General features: G+C 45.4%; 2 protein-coding genes across 27 annotated transcripts in view; one reads left to right on the plus strand and one right to left on the minus strand.

Moving 5' to 3' along the window:
• NR2C2 (nuclear receptor subfamily 2 group C member 2) overlaps window positions 1-11,326 on the plus strand; it is an 88,437-nt gene extending 77,111 nt beyond the window's left edge. For 3 of the 12 annotated variants that reach the window (XM_082345718.1, XM_082345728.1, XM_082345717.1), the window contains 4 exons: window positions 671-808; window positions 2,197-2,302; window positions 5,281-6,380; window positions 6,806-11,326. In XM_082345718.1, coding sequence (XP_082201844.1) covers window positions 671-808; window positions 2,197-2,302; window positions 5,281-5,455 — 419 coding nt within the window. In that variant the 3' untranslated portion in view covers window positions 5,456-6,380; window positions 6,806-11,326. The other 9 variants (XM_082345724.1, XM_082345721.1, XM_082345722.1 and 6 more) reach the window with 9 other exon arrangements.
• Window positions 1-16,797, minus strand: part of MRPS25 (mitochondrial ribosomal protein S25) — a 455,776-nt gene that overhangs the window by 427,238 nt on the left and 11,741 nt on the right. For 8 of the 15 annotated variants that reach the window (XR_014232363.1, XM_082345746.1, XM_082345745.1 and 5 more), the window contains exons 3-4: window positions 14,538-14,625; window positions 11,526-11,616 (exon numbers count right to left, since the gene is read on the minus strand). Coding sequence is in view for 14 of the 15 variants with exons in the window: in XM_082345746.1 (XP_082201872.1) it covers window positions 11,526-11,616; window positions 14,538-14,625 (179 nt within the window). In the remaining variant the exon portion in view is untranslated. Of the gene's footprint in view, window positions 1-2,614; window positions 2,702-4,411; window positions 4,829-5,690; window positions 6,313-6,834; window positions 6,957-11,525; window positions 11,617-13,628; window positions 13,894-14,537; window positions 14,626-16,797 lie in introns of those variants that run through there. The other 7 variants (XM_082345747.1, XM_082345737.1, XM_082345744.1 and 4 more) reach the window with 7 other exon arrangements.

The raw sequence follows: 16,797 nt of genomic DNA on the forward strand, positions 1-16,797 counted from the left end.
TAGACTATCCCTGCAGATCACACTTGCATCTGAGGTGGAGTTGAATTGCTCTTTTAATCACGCGTCCCAGTGTTTGAGACTTAGGAGTGTAAGTCACCTAGTCACACCTTCATTTTTCTAGTTATTCCTTTGGAATAGTTATATAATGGTGATTTTTAAAACCCTGTAACATTTTATTGAATTTTAGGTTTGTTCGCAAATGAGCTTTAGTTTTGTTTTTAACTGAATATAATAATACTGCCTTCAGCAAGATACTGTCATGAAGACTAAATCAGACAATGGATAAAATTATTTTGACAACTAAAAAATGCCAACGTGTTCAGGTTGGCAAATATTTATTCAGTGCCTGCAGAGACTTGCAAAGAATTGACCTTGATAAGGACTGGCATGTGGGCCTTCAGCACTCGCAGGCCAAAGGTGCTGCCCAGGGTGGGGTCGGGGAGAATCACTGGTCTCGGAGGTCGTTACTGAGGCAGAATATTAACAGAGTGGACTCTGGGTGCCTGTTGTCACTTCACCTATAACTGGAAAATGAGGCTCTTGAAATAACTGGTTTTTCATTTAAAAGTGAAATTATTCTCTCATTTTTTTCAATCTGTGGCCCCTCAAAGAAGCTCATGTTATTGCTCTTATTAGCCTTTCTCAGAGGATCTGTGATGTTGATTTCTAGATAAACTTTCTGGCGACCGGATAAAGCAAGTCATGGAGCACATCTGGAAGCTTCAGGAGTTCTGTAACAGTATGGCGAAGCTGGATATAGACGGCTATGAGTATGCATACCTTAAAGCTATAGTTCTCTTTAGCCCCGGTAAGATATGCAGTGGTCACGGTCACTCAGCGACGGCTTTCCACCTGTGTCTACTGATATTTCTGAACATGAGCATGTTTGTCAGGTTGTCAGCAGTGAAGAGAGAGCCCTGCCACACTGTGTGTGACTGAATGTTCCCGTAATATGTGTGCTTTGCTAGCTAATATAAATACATACATTCTTTTAAAGTCCTGTCTTTATATTCCCAAAGAAATATGCTGTAGTGCCGGGTAACTTCATATGCTAAATAGGTATCATCTGTATCCTAACTAAGCCACTGGCCAAATAAGACTACGGCAAACAAAATTGAGTACACATTTGGCCCTCTGTATCCATGGGTTCCGTATCAGTGGATTCAACCAACCGTGAATCAAAAATATTCAAGGAAAAATATATTCCAGGAGTTCCAAAAAGCAAAATTTATTTTGCCATGCACCAGCAACTAGGTACAACTATTTACATAGCATTTATAATGTATTAGGTATTAGAAGTAATCTAGAGGTGATTTAAAAGTATACGGAAAGATATGTGTAGGTTATATGCAAATACTATATACCATTTAACGTAAAGGACATGAGCATCAGTGGATTTGGTATCCATGGGGGGTTCCTGGAAGCAATCCCCTGTAGATACCGAGAGATGACTATACTACCATCCAGTGTCCTTTTTTTGTTTTGATTTGTTTTGTTTTGCTTTTTGCTAATTTTTAGGTATGTTAGCACTTACAATCCAGTACAGATTGAAACTGCACAAGTTTACACACAGTCTCTGTAGGGCAGTAGCAGCAGCAGCTGCAGGGCATGCCAAAAGGTGTGGTCACAGCAGATGAAGAAGAGGCAGCAGGACTGTTGGTGGAAAGTAAGAGTCGACCGGGCTGGCCTCACTCACTCCCCGTCAGCTGTTCCCTCTGAGCCTCCTGAGAGGCCATTTGGTGACTGTTGTCCTCGACAGCAGGGGTGGACCCAGCTTAACCTCTCTGTCCCACTGCCCCGGCCCCCTACTCATGAATAACAAAATAGCTAATAAAAATGGGAGACGCTATGTGATTAAATATCTAGAGAGCAGATGATAATTTCTAATTTCATGTGGTATATGTTGTCTGGAGTAAGGAAGGAAGCCACAGGTCTAGAACCAGCCCCATTGGGGCTGCTGAGGCTGATGTGAGCACCCAGGGGCCGCACTTCTCCTGGGAACCTTCAGGTCTTGGCAGAGCACAGAGGAAGAGCCAGTGTTCTAGCAAGAGTATCCAAACTAGACCAGCCTTCAGAGCTCAATCTATTGCACTTGAGAAATTTGTCAGAAGTTTTACTAAAAATAAGTACTGAGAAGTCTGCAAAATGAGGCTTTCCAAATACAGAAGACAATTTGGGGTACTTTTATTTTTTCAGATCATCCAGGTTTGACCAGCACAAGCCAGATTGAAAAATTCCAAGAAAAGGCACAGATGGAGTTGCAGGACTATGTTCAGAAAACCTACTCGGAAGACACCTACCGGTGAGGCGCACGGGCAAGATGGGGGCGAGGCTGGGTCTGTAGCTGCAGATATCAGTTACATTGGCCTTCCCATTTCTGGCAGCCTGGTAGAGCCTCCGTTTGATCACACTTTAATTCTTGCGTTTTACGGCTGATAATGGAGTGGGGAGGGTCAGGAGTCCCAGGCCATCCCAGTGTTGCTGGGTGACTGGGTGAGACCTTGGGTTGTTGCTCTTTGAGGGGCTGGGAGCCGTGATCTCCTCTGGGGCTGACGTTGTGTGTGAGATGAGTTCTCACGGAGACTCCACTCGTCCAGAACAGTCGGCAGCTCTGCCCTTCTGCCCGCATTCACTGAGGAGGCGGTGCTAGACAAAAAGGGTTTCCTTGACAGAAGCCAAATCTGACCCCTAGAAAGAGTGACTGGGTTGGACAAAGTAGTAATTTAATCCTCACATAAACTGATTTTTTTCAAGTTCCTTTATTTGGGTGAAAATTTATAATGTTTGGGCAGCAGGAAAAAAATGTTATCTGTATGCCTTTCTCATGCCAGCTTTGACCAGGAAAGTTGTTCTGAAATAGGACAGAATGTGCTGGCAGGCTTTCCCTCCGGCTGAGGAGTGGAAGAGCTCTTTCCTCGTGACCTCTTCTGACCCACTGGAGGCTATGTGAACTTCTGGGGCCTGTCAAGCATAGTGTTTCCCTCCCCACCTTCCCCCGATCATGTCCTCTGCAGAGACAGACCCTCAGTCAGTAGATGCCCTGTGGGCCTGAGATGCCCCAGCCCCAGGGGGACAGTTTCTCTGGTGTGACTGGGGGCCTCTGGCGGGCCCGGCTGGCAGAGAGCCTGCCTCTGCTTTAGGCACACCACCATGGCCAGACACAGCTTTTGCCAAAGCAGGATCCATTTTCTACTGGAATCACTGAAGACCTCACAGTGAATCTAGAATGGCTTCAGCCTCAACACGTACAAAGTGGGACTGTCAAGTAACACACCCACACCAGAGATCATACGTACACCCAGGCGTGTGGGCGTGCTGTCCCCCGAGGAGGCTCTGGGCCCAATCCACACAGCACCTGTGGCCACAAGAGGCTGAAAAGGCTCCTCTGGGGCTGCTGGCAGAGCCCCAGCACACGAGAATTGCCTTGACGATGGCAGCTCTCTGGCCTTTGAAAGTACTTGTTTCTGAAAAAATCCTGAGTCACTACTCCTGGTCCAGTCAGGGACCCTGGGGGAGAAGAGGGCAAGCCAGGTAGGTGATTTGGGGCCAGAAATGAGAGCAGGGGGACTCTCTCATAGCACTCAGAAACACTCAGTTCCCAAAGAAAAGGCCCTAGAATGGTTGCGTCCTGTTTATACAGTCATTGCTTTAGTCTGTGCCATCCTTAGGCCTTTTCTCATGCTGTTTGTTCCTCCTGAAATCCTCTCCCATCCTTTGCATCTCTGCGGATAGGAACCTTAGCCAGCGTCTAAGGCCCAGCTAGATGTCCTCCCTGACTGGCCTTTGCCGACTTCCCGAGACCCTTCAGCCTGTCGGCCCCTTGGCACCTTTGGGTGCCCTGCCAGACACCGTGGCTGGGCAAATGGATGATGGTGCTGGAATACTGCTTTCATAATACAAATATATTTTCCCCTTTTAAAAATAACGTTCACTGTAGAAAAAAATCAGAACATTCTGGAAAGCAAAAAGAAAACTTTTAGCTCTTTGTAAATACCACTTCCCAGGGAGACTTGTTAACATTTTATGTATTTACTTCCAGTAATTTCTTAGTATGTGCAACTGGAATCAGAAAATAGAAAATAAGGTTTCATGACCTTTTTTTCACTTAATATTCAGTGAGCATGTATATATTCTTCTAAATCATTTTCCATGGCTTAAGGAGATGCCATAATTTCATCATTTCCCTACTTATGAAAATGTCAGTCACTTCAAGATTGGGCTGGCCCTGCAGTTTGCGTCCTGGCGCCCACCAGTCTGGGTGCTGGCTGTGGAAATGGCCCATCCACAAGATGCTTCAGATCGTGTCCAGTGACCTGCCAGGACAGGGTCATGGAGTGCCCTCCCGGGGTTCCTTCCAAATAAAAATCTTATTGCTTTATTTTTAATTACAATGCTAAAAGAACACTGGGAATTAGAGCAATATAGAAAAAGTTTTAATTGATATCACTTCAAATCCCAATACCCAGAGGTCAACCATTAGCATGCTGGTGACCATCCTTCCAAGTACTTTATTTACACACATACATACAAATGAATATACGCAAGTGAGGTCACGCTGTACTTGCTGTTTCACATCCTTTTTTTTTTTTTGGCTGCGTTGAGTCTTCGCTGCTGCGCGTTGGCTTTCTCTAGTTGCGGTGAGCGGAGGCTACCCTTTGTTGCGGTGCGCAGGCTTCTCATTGCGGTAACTTCTCTTGTTGCGGAGCACAGGCTCTAGGCGCGCAGGCTTCAGTAGTTGTGGCTTGTGGGCTCAGAAGTTGTGGCACACGGGCTTAGTTGCTCCGCCGCATGTGGGATCTTCCTGGACCAGGGCTTGAACCCATGTCCCCTGCATTGGCAGGCGGATTCTTAACCACTGCACCACCAGGGAAGCCCTCACATCCTCCTTTTAAGTTTTTATTCAGCTATATGTCATGGAATTATTATCAATGAATATAGACCTTTATTATCCTCTTTAATGAGTATGTAGTGATTCATTATATGGAGATACCATACTTTATTTTAACCTACCCTCCACTGACAGGTTTCCAGATTTTTCTTTTTGGTGGGGCTGAGGAGAGTTGTTATAAACAATGAAGGGAACATATCTGTACATAATCTTTGCATTCATGATAAACTCCTACAAGAGGAACTGTTGAAATCAGAAAAGCAAGGGTGGACAGTGAATGTGTTTGTTTGGTTCAGTTCCGAGCAGTGCAGACAGGGCCCTTGGGAGCCTATCCGCGGTGAAGTCTGAAGTGCAGCGAACCCCCCTTTCTCTAATGACTCTTCCTCTTACAGGCTGGCCCGGATTCTCGTCCGCCTGCCAGCACTCAGGCTGATGAGCTCCAACATAACAGAAGAACTTTTTTTTACTGGTCTCATCGGCAATGTTTCAATAGACAGCATAATCCCCTACATCCTCAAGATGGAGACAGCAGAGTATAACGGCCAGATCACCGGAGCCAGCCTATAGCGCACACCTCATACCTGCCGAGGAGCACAGGATCCGCCCAGGACCGCTCAAATACAAAGAAAATAAAGTAGTGGTATTTTGGTATGTGCAAATATTTCCAGTATCTTAGCTATTTCCTACCTGGTTTCTTCTTATCTGTTAATCCCAGACAGTAGCAACTAAAAGACTAGTAGGATCCTTTCCTGCCATAAGAAATGTTTTAATGCCTTTTGATGAAGCAGCAGATTTTGGAACAATCTTTTAACTCAGTTTTTATTTAGAAATTCTCAAAGGGCAAAAAACAAAAGCAAAGTTTTATAATGTCAGAGACTAGTTAAAACTAAAAAGAACCTAAGAGAACAGTATGTGTATATATTAAAAATGTCCTTGGAATTAATAGCTACTAATTACCAGGGTAATGATATTAGCACTTTCTAAGCACTTCTTATCAATGTGTAATGTTAGCAACATCTTGCCTATGTGCAGGGCAAATGGAAAATTGTGTATGTCTTTTGCCGAAATACTAATGATTTCTGTGAAAATGCAATAGGGTTACAGGAGACAATCATTTATGCTTAAGGAAGGAAGGCGTCATTCCTAACTGTACGCACATATTGCTGGTGTAGAGCTAAATTCCCGGGAATGAATGAAGATGCAGCTTATCTGTACGTGCAGTCAGGGGGAGTGTGGTGGCACAATCGTGGTGATCCGAATTCAAAGCTTCCTCAGCCAGAGCTGATGCTTGTCGGGTTCCCTGACCTCTGGTCCTGGTCTGTGACGGGCATCTGCAGGCTCCTCTGAACTCGGGGCTCTTCTGGTGACTGGTTCTCAGAATTGGATTAAACCAGTCAGACGTTAACTGCCAATTCCTGCAGCAACTGAAAACATCCCCGAATCACCTCCACCATTCAAAAGCAGTTGGAGCGTTCTGACCAAAAAGTGCAAGGTGGGCATTCTGAACCCTTGCCGGGACCTCCCGACTACAGTGTGGGGTGGTTGCATGGTTTTCAGGTGGAGGAGTGCGAGGGCTCCCTTCTCAGCAGTCTCCATCCCAAATGCTCCTCGGGAAGGGCCTGTGTTCCTGCACTTCGGTCAGAACTGGGAGGTGGGAGGTGGACGGTGGTGCGGGTCTTGCTGCCTGCCCAGGCAGCAGCTGTGGTGGAGCTGAGTGGCATGTTTCTCAGTGTCTCCAGGCTCAGCACCTCTGTCGGCAGGTCTCTCAGTGATCCTGGCACACCACGCACTTGGGTTCCCCCGGGTTGTGCCAGCAGACAGACTCCGGAGCGTTTTAGATGATGGACGCAGAAGCAGGCTGCCTGCTCCTTAAAAACCTTTAATCCCCAAAGTTATCATCTTCTTTCTCCTTGTAAGTGATAGCGACCGTCGTTTACAAGAACAGAATGCGGTTATTGGGAAGTTTAGCCGGAGAAAAGCGCCCATAGTTCCCCTGGTTGTGAAGCAGCAGCACACATTTCCATTTGGGAAAAGTAGCAAGGCTGCGTCAGGTACCTGTACTTTCTTTCTGTGTAGCCCAGATTAAGAAAATACAGTGTGAGGCTAAACTTGTATTTCTTGAACCTTTTGATCAGATGATACCCCAAAAGACCCCAGTGCACGCACTCCCCTGCCTCCAGGCATCCACGGCCGTGTAAAGCTGAGGAGAGCAAGGTGGGTGCCTCGTGTGCTGCGCGTGGGTGCTGGGCTGCCGCCACGGGCTCACGGCAAGACGGGACCCTATTCCGAAGTTGTCGGCGGCACTTATGGAAGTCATTAGTGGTAATTAGTGGGAACAGTGTCTCCAACTTGGAAATTCCTGTTTGGATCTGATTATATCATTTATCGTTCATGCCTTGGGAGCAAACTTTGGAGAATAGTGGGGGTATCCGTTATAAAATGATGGGAAGGATTTAATTTTGACAGCTTAAATTTTTGGTTTTCTAACTTTGGAAGTGATTTCAGTTTCAAAATTAAGGCAGAAAATGGCTAAGGATTTTCGCAGAGGGCATTTTGTAGCACTTGTGTGCATCTTACATAGCGAGTTGCCTATTTTTCTGTTCTTTTGACTTCGGGTGTAAGCATGTCTGCTGATCCTGTAGCAGCTCCCTGGGACTGGATGTAAGCATGTCTGTTGATCCTGTAGTAGCTCCCTGGGAACACGTATTGTGTCACATCTTTCAGGTCTGAGTTCTCGGTAATGGTGAAAACGTTGGCACTGGCCGGCTGCCCTGGGGGCGTCCTGTGGTTGTGAGGCTTTTACACTCAGGTTGCTTTAAGGTATGAGGGCAGCTTAGCCAAGACCTAGACTGAAGTCTGTGCTGGGAACAGAAGGTGGTACCAGCAGGGAGACAGTGAACACCTGGATAAGCACATGCCCCACTCCAGCAGGACAGCCCGGGAGAAAAGCCGATTCTAAGCCTGTCCTGCTCCCTGAGTCCCTTCGCTGCTGATGGCTGATTCTAGTGGACCATTTTGGGCTTTGAACACTCCTCATTAGTTTCCTAGATCCCCTTGGCCTTACTTTGAAGTGGCCTTTTCCTTAAAAATCAGCTCCACGCCACCTGAATTCTCACCGCTCCAGATCATCTCAAGCCTTTGACAGCAGGTCCATTCTCTCTTGTCAAACTGGTTAAAAGCAGCCCAGAGTCAAGAATTATTTAAAGAGATTTCAAGTAAATATTTGGGCTCAACTTTCACCAGGCTTTTAACCCTTGTTAGTAGCCTGTGAAACTCTGATTTAGTGAAGTGAGACCAGCCCTGAGTAGTCTGCATCTGAGTGAAATAAGCCAGGATCAGGATTCTTTGCCACGAGAATCCTGGCCCAGCCACCCCTCCCTCTGTGAGGAGAGTACCTAAGGGAGGTGGGGACAGACGTACACCACTGCTTCTTGATGAAGTGGGCTCTTTTCCATCGGTATTTCAGATAATGTTGGACAGTTATGTATAGAAATTTGTGGAGTTCATATTATCATAAAACAGGACCGGAAGAGATGTAGAAAAAGACCAAATTACTCAAGCAAATATTTTCCATGTTATTCCTTGAAAGTATTTTTAAGCAAGTATGTTACCACCCTTCTGATTTGTGTGTGTGTGTGTGTGTGTGTGTGTGTGTGTGTGTGTGTGTTTGGGGTGGGGCGGGGAGGCTGCCTTATTTATTGTCTAACCTCTGCCATGAGGCTGTGGTCAGGGTTCTTTTGTTGTTTGGGTTTTTATATTTAATTTCAGGTGTAGTCACTTGTAAGATGTTATGTAATTGCCCTCAAGAGGGATCGTTTCTAGCCTGTCGGCGTCAGTATTAAATGCAGACTCTCTCCCGAGGTGGTGGCAATGGACGCGGCTACCAACGGGCTCTCTGATCGATGCGGCGGCAGCACCCTCGCTGGGGCACAGGGCTGTAGCCACACTGCATACTGGCTCTCTGGCTTGTTTGGGGGTAGCCACGGCAGGGAGCCAAGAACTAGAAGGGCTCTCGTTGTACCTAGTGCTCTTATCCTGATCCTTTGAGGGAACACCAAGCAGAGCAGTCTTGCTCCCAGCCCTGCCCTCTGCCTGACAAGCAGCCTTTGGCTGGGGATCCAAGTTCCAGGGCCTGATCAGATTAGAGCCTGGAAGCGCATTGCCCACTTTCCAGTGGAAGTGGCCTTATGTGCAATGGGGCTGAAGGTGACATTACAACTCTTCTGAGTCCAGGTCATGAAAGGCGGCATCTTCTGACGCTCACCTTTATTTTGGAGGATGGTGCCCTTCAAAGCCTGGAAAGGCAGGAGAAAGCAGGGCACACACCCACATCCTTCACTGTCCCACTTCCATTCTCCATAGATTGTGCGGCTCTTGGAAAATGTCTTAACTTTGATGTAAATTTGCAAAGCTAGCCTTGCAAAGCTAGCCCCTCATTATGACAGAGTGGGATGAGTCTTTTGTACACAGAGTCCTGGGCCTCCTCACCTGTGCCTCCCACCAGCGGGCACTTCTGTGTGTTCAGCCCTGGGGTCCCTTCGGCGGCATTGTGTGTGTACAGATTTATAGGCTTGTGTGACTGACTGAATGTACATGTGTTTATACCTTCTCTATATGTACAGTGTATATAGCGTATGTGTACATAGATGTATATTATGTATACAGACATGTAGCCACGTATCCAGACTTTCCTTTTGTTTTACAGAGAATCTATGATAGAGTTTCTACAGTAAATTGATGTGGGTGTTCCGTGGTCCCTCAGCAGGATGGATTTGCTGAGACTTTAACTCCATTTTCCTTTGGGTGAGCCTGGCTGGGAAAGGCCCTGAGGTCAATGTCCACTTTGCACCAGGGCAAGTTCCAGACAGAAAGGCCCTGGGAGGATAACATTGCTTTCTATTCCCTAGGAAGCATGAATGTTGATGGCTGATTTCTATGGTATATAAATTACAAATCTTAAATTCTCTAACTAACTGTATAGCATGTGAATGAAATCCACTGACCTTATTCCTTTCTATAAACTATGATTCTAAAATTTTTAAATTTCAGATAAAAATTGCATTTTTATACAGATGTATATACCCTTAAAGCTACAAATGCCAAATTTTCCTTGTCCAGGTCTATTCTGAGGAATTTTCCCCATTAATCGGGCTTTAAACTGAGATACACTAGTTGCTCATGCACCTGGTAAGCAGAGACCTGAATGGTGGGAAGGTTGAAAGCTGGCCTGCTGAAAGAAATCACTGGATAACTGCAAAAACTCACGTAATCCACAGGTTACTTTTTTTTTTTAAATAAGCTTACTGAAATGTTTGAAAATACTTCATTGAGACCACAGTACTCGGTGCCTTTTGTGAGATGGTGGGTCGTTTAGCCTTCAGCTTCCCTATAGCTTTGATGTGACGAAAGCTCCTGCTACTTCACTGGCCTCATCCCACAGTGATTGTTCGACCTTTCCCATGTCCTTACCTGTCGTGACAATCACACTATTGAACATGGCTCTCCAGTTAAAACACAAGTGGAAGCCTGACCGTCTCTAAATGAATCTTTAAAAGTTTTCCTTTGGGGCTATTTACCTTAACTGTAATCTAAGAATAATTAAACTGTGAGTTTAAAAAAAGTATCTTGGGGGTGAGGAATGTCTGAGATATTTTTAATGCCCAGCTATACTTTCAGTTAAGAGGCCAATAATAATTCTGAAATGCTGGGAAAAAAGGCTCAGCAATATTTATCGATTGACAGACTGTGATAAAGCTTAACGCTTGGATAACATTTAGAAATGGTAGTCTTTACATTAAAAATGGCTTTTCTTTTAGGAAAGTGTAGTCAATTATCATTTTAACAACCAGAGCACTCATGGATTCAAATGCTGCTGCCACACACAACTCAAGTGCTGGAGTATTTTTCTACACTCTCTCAATTATCTTGTAAACCAGTGTTCAACTAGTTTTATAACTGAAAACTGCACATTTTTCATAGTACAAACCATAGTTTTTACCTGTAGTTTGGAGCTGTCTGTTAAAATGTAGCTGCACTACCAGCCCTTTTAAAAGAAGTGTGTTAAAGGAAAATTTGGGTGTTAGATTTTTGGGACCGTTTCTGTAACCTCTGCCCTTCACAATATAGAAAATATTGTTTATGCCATCACATTTTAATTCCAGGTTTAAAATCTGTTGAAAGCTGTATAGCTTGAAATCAGCTTTGTTTATGCGATGGCATTTAAAAAACAGCATGTTCTTTTTAAACTGAATTTTATATCTAATCAATGTCTTCAGTCTCGAAGAATTTGCATTGTTGTGTTTGTATATAGAGTACTGCAGTGCATGAATTAGCTTTATGCATTTTATTAAATGCTGTTTCAATGTGGCATTATTGTTGTGGCTTAATACTACTACCTAAAAGAGGTTTATACTATTAAAGTGAATTAAAAACTAATAATGTGCATCCTGCTCCTCATTTCTCCTTGTAATAGTAACATCGGTAACGCCTGACCCCCAGAGGCACCCAGAATGCTCTGCCTGAACCCCAGGTAGGTGGCAAGGAGGCACCCTGGTCGTCAGACCCCTACAGCTCGCACCCCACCTTAGCCTTGCCCAAAAGTGACTTAGCCCTTGATGGTCCACTGGATTGTAAATACCTTTAACGAAAACGTTGGCGGGACCATCCCCTCTGCGTCCTCCCAGTGGAGCCACTCCTTGGTGTGGTGTCCAGAAGCCACGCAGACTTTCCTGGAGCGGAGCAGAGCACAGCTTGGGCCACTGGACACACAGATTGCTGGCACAGACAGACAGACATGCACAGAGCCAGGCTTCAAACCAGCAGACGCTTACTGTAAGGATATTTGCTATCCAGGGTAAAAATATTTTCTTAAAGTTTCAGAAGTTTAGTTAGGACTTGCTCATTATGTCATCTGACCTCTCATTTTACAGGTGAGGATTCTAAGGTCCAAAGTCAGATTCATGGCAGAACCCACAGGCAGCCAAACAGCTTTAAGTGGCTTTGCCAGGTAGAACTCAAAATGAGAAGAAAATTGGTCACTTCAGTAGAACAAGGGCAAAAACCATCTGGCGAACACTGCTTATGCAGATAAAATTAAGAAAATGTGTCAATTACAAGATCCTCATATGAGAGGATTGGGATTGACATACACACTAATATATATAAAATGGTAACTAATAAGAACCTGCTGTATAAAAAAATAAAATTCAAAAAAAAAAGATCCTCATAGCAATCTTCTCTACTAATTTCTTCCCATTTTTGTAAATTTAAACCCATCTTTTTACGGCTAATAAAGTAGGAAATAGATGACAAAGGAATAATGCCCCCCAGTGGTGTTCATCTCCATGCATGTTACCTGCTACCTATAAAATAGTCCACGCAAACAGTAACAGCAGCACCATCGTGCCAGGCACTGTTCATTTATTCTCTCTCTAAAGAGGGGTCAGACACTAGCTTAGTTCAGGGCGATCCTCCTACTTGGCAACCCTGGGGGCGCCCCTGGGGACCATGGAGGGAAGGGCCATTTCCGTAAGTCCTTCTGTCTCACTAGCTCTGGAGACAAGGCCAAGAGGAGCCAACTCTTTCTGAAAAGCCCAGTCAGCCACTGTGAAAGCCATGGCTGCCACCAGCTGGGAGCAGTATCAGAAACATGGCAGGAACTGAGGCCAGCACCCAGGGAGGGATTAGAATGGGGGACAGGTTTTTCTAGCTGCCCTCGGAAATGGTGATGAGGGAGAGAGCACCAAAGTGTTGAATTTCAGTTAAACAACCCTCATAAGCCTGTGGTCATTCAGGACAGCTGCCCATTACACATCAGACCCACATGCCCACCTCCCCACAACCCCGACGTTTACACCATCACCCTGAACACAGGTCTGGTACAAAATCACAGTAAACCATAACCTGAGCACCATATGTGAAAGGAGCCAAACTTCTCCCAATTTAATGAGGTAATCTGCAACATTTATATAAAACATCCCAGTCTCACATTGGGATAAGGATTACCTTTCTTCCCATCTCACAGGGAGCTTTTGGCTTCAGCCCAAGTCCTTCACTCTCGACCAGGTAAACCTAATCTTAAGGTGACTCTAGAGGGCCCTGGTGTCTCCTGAGGACTGAAACCGACACAACTGAAGTGACAGCAACATCAGTGTCCTGTGAGGAAAGAACTCCCAGGCAGACCCCCAGTGACACCTCACACCCTCTTCCAAACCTCAGTAAGTGAAGGCTGACCAAGCCAGAGGGTAGCACCCTCCACCAGGGGGGCGCCCTCTCCTTGCCAGGGAGGCAGGTCTGGGACCTCTTGGCCTCTGGCACAGCCTCGCACCAGTGGTCAGTTGGCTTTAGTTTAAAAAGCGAGCGCTGCACACAGGCTTGCCCTGGGATTTCTGAAAAATCCCAAAGAGCCTGACTGGAGGGGACGTCTATACCACCAACCAGACAGCTCCAGCCAGACCCCCGCGCAGCAGTTCTTCATTATTCTCCAGAGCAAGGCCTAGAAGAAGAGTCGAAGCCAGTAGAGACCAGGAAAGGGCTGCAGGACTGAGACGAGATGTCACCAGGCTGCAGCCTTATCCCGACCCCAAAGCCCTGTCCCTACAAAGGCCTATCAGACCGGACTCATGCCACACTGCTCAGTGAGTCTGAAGCATTTATTGCCCTGATGGCGCAGGGTGTTCACTGGGCAGCTTGGCTGCAGCCCAACTCCTCCTCTCCCCCCATGCACTTCTACACAGGTGTGTAAAGGAGACCCTTTTATTGCAAAGAGATTTTCAGTCTCTCGGGGAATAGGACCAGGGGCTTTCCTGGGGCCTCAGTCTTGGGAACTGGCTTTCAGAGCTGCTTTGTACTTCCCTGTCATTTCCCTGGGCAATGGCACCAGGCCCGGGCAGGGCACCTGCCCCTCCACCTCACAGATGCACTCCCGCAGGCAATACTTTCGGGGGCCAAAGTGGGCTGGGTGAGAAAGCTGTTTTTTCTCCTGCTCCTCTTGCTCGAGGGTTTCCCTGCCAAAGAACACAGACAGCAACAAGGCGTGGGTGACACGGCTCCAAGCTGCTGGAAAGTGGGGGACTTCTCAGCCGAGTGAGCCCCAACATCTGCCAGGGAGACCTCCTACGCTGCTCCCTACTCCCCCCGGGCCTCCGGGGCTGGGGGCTGCGCAGGAAGGCCTGCAGCCCGGTGAAGGGTAGCAAGGGGTGACCCCAGCTCTGAGGATAGGCAATCAGGACCAAGGGGCCTAGAAGTGCCTCCGTGTGCTTTCTCAAGACAGACTTTCCCATCTTCCCTCCCTCCCTCCATTCATGGAAAGAAAAGGAATGTGTCACAGCAGGCCCTGGGGTTGGTCACCCACTAGCGCCAAGCTGAGATTCCCCAAGAGGGACATGGTCACAGCCACAAGGGCACGCATTTCAGATGCGTCTCAGCTTCTCGTGGACCCAGGAGGAAAGGACCATCTTTATCTTCACGGTGCAGGGAGCTGCAGCTCAGAGGTTCAGGCGCACAGACTCCCGTCCGCTCTCTGGTCAGCGTCCGAGGCTCCTGCCAGAGTCCGCCCTCTCAACACCCCTCCCAGCGCGCCCATCTCCTCCCTCTCAAATCTCTGGGCCAAGACGTTTGCACCCCTCCAGGTCAAGCCCCACCAACTCACTCGCTCTTCCCCAGAATCTTTTTGATGTGCTCCATGATCTCCTTATTGCTCTTGGTCTCCACGTCCACAAGGACTTGCTCCCCAGAATCTGGAAACAGGAGGAAAAGGGGGGAAGAAAGCTGAGAACACAGCAAGGCACTCCCTGGCCTCAACTGGTGGTGATTTGGGATTTGCTTTTAGAGGAGAAACATTTTAACGGTCAAATAAATGTTTATGTAACCCATTATGCTGCCTTTTTTCTGTATTTCTTTAGATGTGAGCACATAAACTTTAGGTATGTACAAAAGCATACATACTATTTTAAATAGAAACTCCATGTTCATGGATAGAAAGATTTAATATTGTTAAGATGGCAATCCTCCCCAAATCAGTCTATGGATTCAGTCAATCCCTATCAAAAATCCTAGCAGGTGTTTTTGTAGAAACTGAAAAATTGCGCCTAAAATTCATGCAAAGGACCCAAAACAGCCAAAACAACCTTGACAAACAAGAAAATGGGAGAACATTCGTTTCCCAATTTCAATTTTACCACAGGCTACAGTAATCAAGTCAGTGTGGTATTGAGCAAAAGAACAGCCTATAGGAATGGAACTGAACTGAGTCTAGAAATAAACTCTTATTAAATTTATGGTCAACTTATTTTCAGCAAAGATGGCAAGACAACTCAGTGAGGAAGAAGAGCATATATCTGATAAAGGACTTGTATCCTGACTAAAGAACTCTCACAATTCAATGTCGAAAAGACAATCCAAACAAAAAATGGGCAAAATATCTGAATAAACATTTAACAACAAAAATGGATAATAGCACATGAAAAGATACTCAATATAATCAGTCATTAGGAAAATACAAAATAAAACTACAGTGAGATATTAAGGTGGCTAAAATTTTTTTAAACACAATACCAAGTGCTAGTGAGGATGCAGAGGAACTGGAACTTTCCTAAATTACTGGTAAAAATGCAAAATCTTACAGCCACATCAGCTAGTGAATTAAGACACACAAAAAAGAAATGATTGGAAAGGAAGAACTTTATTTGCAGATGTAATGATTGTGTATGTAGAAAATCCTAAGGAATTTAGAAAATAAAAACTTCTAGAAATATGAATTACCAAGGTTGCAAGACACAAGGCCCATGTACAAAATCAGCTGTACTTCTACGAAGTTGTTTGGTGCTAACCAAAGAACTGAAAAATGAAAATTTTAAAAATACTATTTACAATAGTCACAAAACATACTCAATATTATTAAAATGTCCAGGGACTTCCCTGGCAGTGCAGTGATTAAGAATCCACCTGCCAATGCAGGGGACACGGGTTCGAGCCCTGGTCCAGGAAGATCCCACAGGCCATGGAGCAACTAAGCCTGTGCACCACAACTACTGAGCCCGTGCGCCTAGAGCTTGTGCACCACAACTACTGAGCCCACGTGCCACAACTACTGAAGCCCACGTGCCTAAAGCCTGTGCTCTGCAACAAGAGAAGCCACCGCAATGAGAAGCCCACACACTGCAACGAAGAGTAGTCCCCGCTCGCCACAACTAGAGAAAGCCAGCGAACAGCAACAAAGACCCAATGCAGCCAAAAATAAATAAATTCATTTTTTTAAAAAAATGTCCATTATCCTCAGTGATCTATAATATAATTCCAAACAAAATCCCAGCAAGCTTTTTTCTAGAAACTGGCAAGCAGATTTTAAAGTCAATATGGAAATGCAAAGAACCTACAAGGGCCAAATTAATCTTGGAAAAAAAAAGGGGGGGTGGGGAACAAAGTTGGATTTACACTTCCTGATCTTAAGACATATTATGAATTACAAAAACCAAGACAGTGTGCTATTACCATAAGTAAGGACAGACATACATATCAGTTAAAGAGGATGAAGAGTTCAGAAATAAACTCGAATAGCCAAAACAATCTTAAGGAAGAAGAAGAGAGCTGGAGGAATCATGCTCTCTGACTTCAGACTACACCAGAAAGCTACAGTATTCAAAACTGCAAGGTACTGGCACAAAAAACAGACACATAGATCAGTGGTACAGACTAGGGAGCCTAGAAATAAACCCACACACTTATGGTCAATTAATCTACCAGAAAGGAGGCAAGAATATACAATGGAGAAAAGACACTCTCTTCAATAAGTGGTGCTGAGAAAACTGGACACCTACATGTAAAAGAATGAAATTAAAACATTTTCTAACACCATCTACAAAAATAAACTTAATATGGATTAAAGACCTAAATATAACACTAGCTACCAT

Source organism: Balaenoptera borealis, assembly GCF_965194805.1.
Source record: "Balaenoptera borealis genome assembly, chromosome: 12".
Classification (NCBI taxonomy): Eukaryota; Metazoa; Chordata; class Mammalia; order Artiodactyla; family Balaenopteridae; genus Balaenoptera; species Balaenoptera borealis.